At 42.5% G+C, this 3,181-nt stretch overlaps 1 protein-coding gene across 1 annotated transcript; it reads right to left on the reverse strand.

Annotated features, from left to right (window-relative positions):
* Nucleotides 1–919: 919 nt before the first annotated feature.
* LOC124698888 (desiccation-related protein At2g46140-like) lies at nt 920–2,881 on the reverse strand. Its single transcript, XM_047231284.1, has 3 exons — nt 2,847–2,881; nt 1,513–2,437; nt 920–981 (listed from the first exon to the last, which is right to left on the reverse strand). Exons 2-3 carry the CDS (start codon nt 2,434–2,436, stop codon nt 976–978), a joined length of 930 nt encoding a protein of 309 aa, XP_047087240.1. The 5' UTR covers nt 2,437; nt 2,847–2,881; the 3' UTR covers nt 920–975.
* Between the last annotated feature and the right edge of the window lie 300 nt (nt 2,882–3,181).

Raw genomic sequence — 3,181 nt, forward strand, 5'->3', positions numbered from 1 at the left:
CTGTTCCCTTTTTGGAGGCATCGCTTTTGGAGAGTCTGAAGTTCAGGTGTTGCCTTGGTGGTGGATGTACTATTGTTGTAAGGGCTGAAATACTGTAGCGGGACTTTTAGTTTTAGTTTTTTTCCCTTTTTTGATTGTGTGCATCCGTACTACCATTAAGGCATTACGTTGTTGCAGAGGCTGGATGTACTTGGTATCTTCTTGATATTAATATATTTCTTTTATTGAAAAATAATGTGTGGTAAAACCACTTCAAGACGATTTTCCAAAACCTTCAAGATCAGCTTGTATTGAACTTTACAGAGGCTTACTGGTCGAACCTGTGTGATACTCTTAGGGTTTGTGATTTTTGGAATTGAAACGATTGTGGTTTCATTCCAGCCCACCGGCATACTACCACCATTCTGCACCGCGAGGACTTCCTCCTGGACTTTCGGGCCAACCATCTGCCAAAACTTCTTTATAAAATACCGCTGGCATAACATCAGGACCTGCTGCTTTGAGATCTCCAATAGAGCCCAACGCCTCCTCTTTGATCTCTGTCCCCGTGAACTCCTTGAGAGCATCTCCTTCTGATGCGGTTCGTTCGGATCGCACAACTGAAGATAGACTGCTCCCTTTGTACGCACACCCAGCCAACATGGCCGCGTGGGGAAACAACATGCAGCACCATCAACATGACACAAGAAATAGAATTACACAAACAATAACTTTGTGTAATTGAGTATTTTGATTAGCTGCTTTGACTCCAAGTTGTAACCACAAAAGATTTCAACAAAAGTTCTAATCACAGACACAAGAAAAGCCCAAGGTGAATACAAAGTTACACGACCATGTATATCACAATATTTTTTCACTAGGTACAATGAAGCAGAGCAAATAAGAACTTGGTTAGCAAACTAGGTGCTCAGAGTCAGAGGTCGCCTCTTCTCAAAACTTTAAAGCGTCAACTCTGTTCCACAAAAGACTTTGCATTTAGTCCTGGAGAAAATGGCAAAAATAAGATACATGTGATTTTTCTCTTTGCACACATAGGAATCATAAAATAAAAACTAAATGACAGGAGCAGCTCTATTTCGATGGGATCAGATTTTCAGGTTAATTTGATTTCTTTTTTTGTAAGAAAGAAGTTAGGTGAGTTCTATACCTATGATGATCCTCATTGAATTGTGGTGTTACATGTAGTAGTACATTGTTGGCACATGTTCGTAAACAAAAAAACATAACTCACCTTCGAGTATTCTAGAATTTATTGTTGGGGGTCATGTTTGTGAGTGGAGACGAAACGATCGTGTCAACAAAAACACAGTTACTGATTGTATTATATGAACTTGTCTTGATATTTATAGCATTGCTTAAGAAAACTATACACTAGCTCCTTGATATGGAGCTATTCTAGGTTCAAAAATTAGACAAGAATATGCAAATGACGTGTAAGTATTTGTAAATTCAAAACATTGATGCTTACATTTTGATAAAAAATATATAGGGAGTAGAAAAAAAAACATATACCTCATCGTTGTCATCATCGTCATCTCCCTTCTTTAGGCGAGTAGTTCCACCCTCTTTGCATATAGGTATCTTCATGTGTCCAAAGGGAGTGTTGACATCAATATTCCCCTTTATGGTGTAACCAGTGCCCTTTCCCCTTATCATATCCCACATAGCAGACCCAAAATCCTTAGGCCTGAAGCTGATTGGCAAGTTCATGGTGGTTACTTCCTGCTTCTTGATGTTCGCAGACTCTTTCATCTCAGCAGAGGCAATGCTCACATTGGAGAGCCACACCTCGTAATCCATGGAATTCAGCCCCAAGTCGAAGTCATTCTTGTTATCCAGATTCAGATGTAGAGTAGCGGTCGCCTCCTCGAAGGAAAACTGCTCAAACTTGATTTTGCTGATATCAACGTCTGGTCTGTAAGGCACCGGGATCTCACCAGTTTTCTCGAGAGGTATTGAGATCCTACCGATGACTGGGACGTCCACCTGGAGAACAACTTTAACAGTGTATGGGATGATGCTCCCAGACTTGATGTCCCCGTATGTGCTCTTGATGTCGTCGAAGATGAGCAGCACAGGGATCTTTACAGTCTCTGAACCATGGGCATGGATGGTTCCAGCGTCCGGAATTGTTCCGGAGACAAGCTTCCTCCCTTCGCTTTCAATCAGGTACTCGATGTCGACAAGAGGGATGGGCACAGGGTTTGGGTTTTCAATCAGGACATCAGCAATTAACTCTACCTGCTCAAGACTTATCTGTGGTATGTGGATTCCAGTAACGTCCGCGGTAGGCTTTCCAAAGCCAACTGCTTCTTCAATCTTTTCCCCAATGTCTTGGATGAAATCCTTTACCTTGTCAAAGAATCCTCCATTTTCTCCGTCATGGTCTGCGTCCGCTTTTTTTTCTGTCCCTTTTGGGCTATCCGAGGATGACATGCTACAGTACAGATTATAAGTTGGTTTATCAGTTGGTTTCCAGCATAAGTAAAATTTGGAGAACATGAAGGATGATCACATGATAATGCATTGAGAGGGAAAAATATATAATATCGATGGACCCGATACTTTGCGATACACAAAATTAGCTATGGCAGAACAATGAAAACCATTGCGATGGTACATCACTCGACTATGTTTCTTTAGCTGCTTGCCCTGGTTGCTCGGTTTAAAATATAAAAAAAACAATGCATCACCCATACACATTGACATTCACAGCAAGAAAATCCACGGCCCAGATCGTATTCGATTACCATGTGAAGGAACGCTGGAAGGGTACAAATGCAACAAAGAATGGAAGGAAATAAAACCACGATTACATCTAGAACAAACAGTGGCACGTATGTTACCTGGAGGTGGAGAGAGGAACGCGAGCGAAGCGTCGTTGGCGAGACGAAAAGGTGGAGAAAGTGAATGGAGAGCGGGAGCAGGTGGTGGAGGTGAGGAAGAGGAAGAGGCGTCGACGGTGGGAAAGGAATGAGGGCACGGAGTTTGCGGAGGAATTAACTGATGGCTTCGTTTCTCTCGCACTCGCGCGCATGCAGGAGATGGATCCATGGATTAACACCAGTTTTTTTCTTCTTTTAACACCAGCTTCTCGCGTTAGCCACTTGGTGAGTGTTGAGCATGACGACCGAGGATCGCGTGCACCTGACAATTTATTTCAGGAACAGATGGCGGAAAT

The sequence above is a fragment of the Lolium rigidum genome, chromosome 3, assembly GCF_022539505.1.
Source record: "Lolium rigidum isolate FL_2022 chromosome 3, APGP_CSIRO_Lrig_0.1, whole genome shotgun sequence".
Classification (NCBI taxonomy): Eukaryota; Viridiplantae; Streptophyta; class Magnoliopsida; order Poales; family Poaceae; genus Lolium; species Lolium rigidum.

What these genes read in the sequence shown, in the direction of transcription:
- LOC124698888 (XM_047231284.1), bottom strand. Translation starts at nt 2,436, where the DNA reads ATGTCATCCTCGGATAGCCCAAAAGGGACAGAAAAAAAAGCGGACGCA.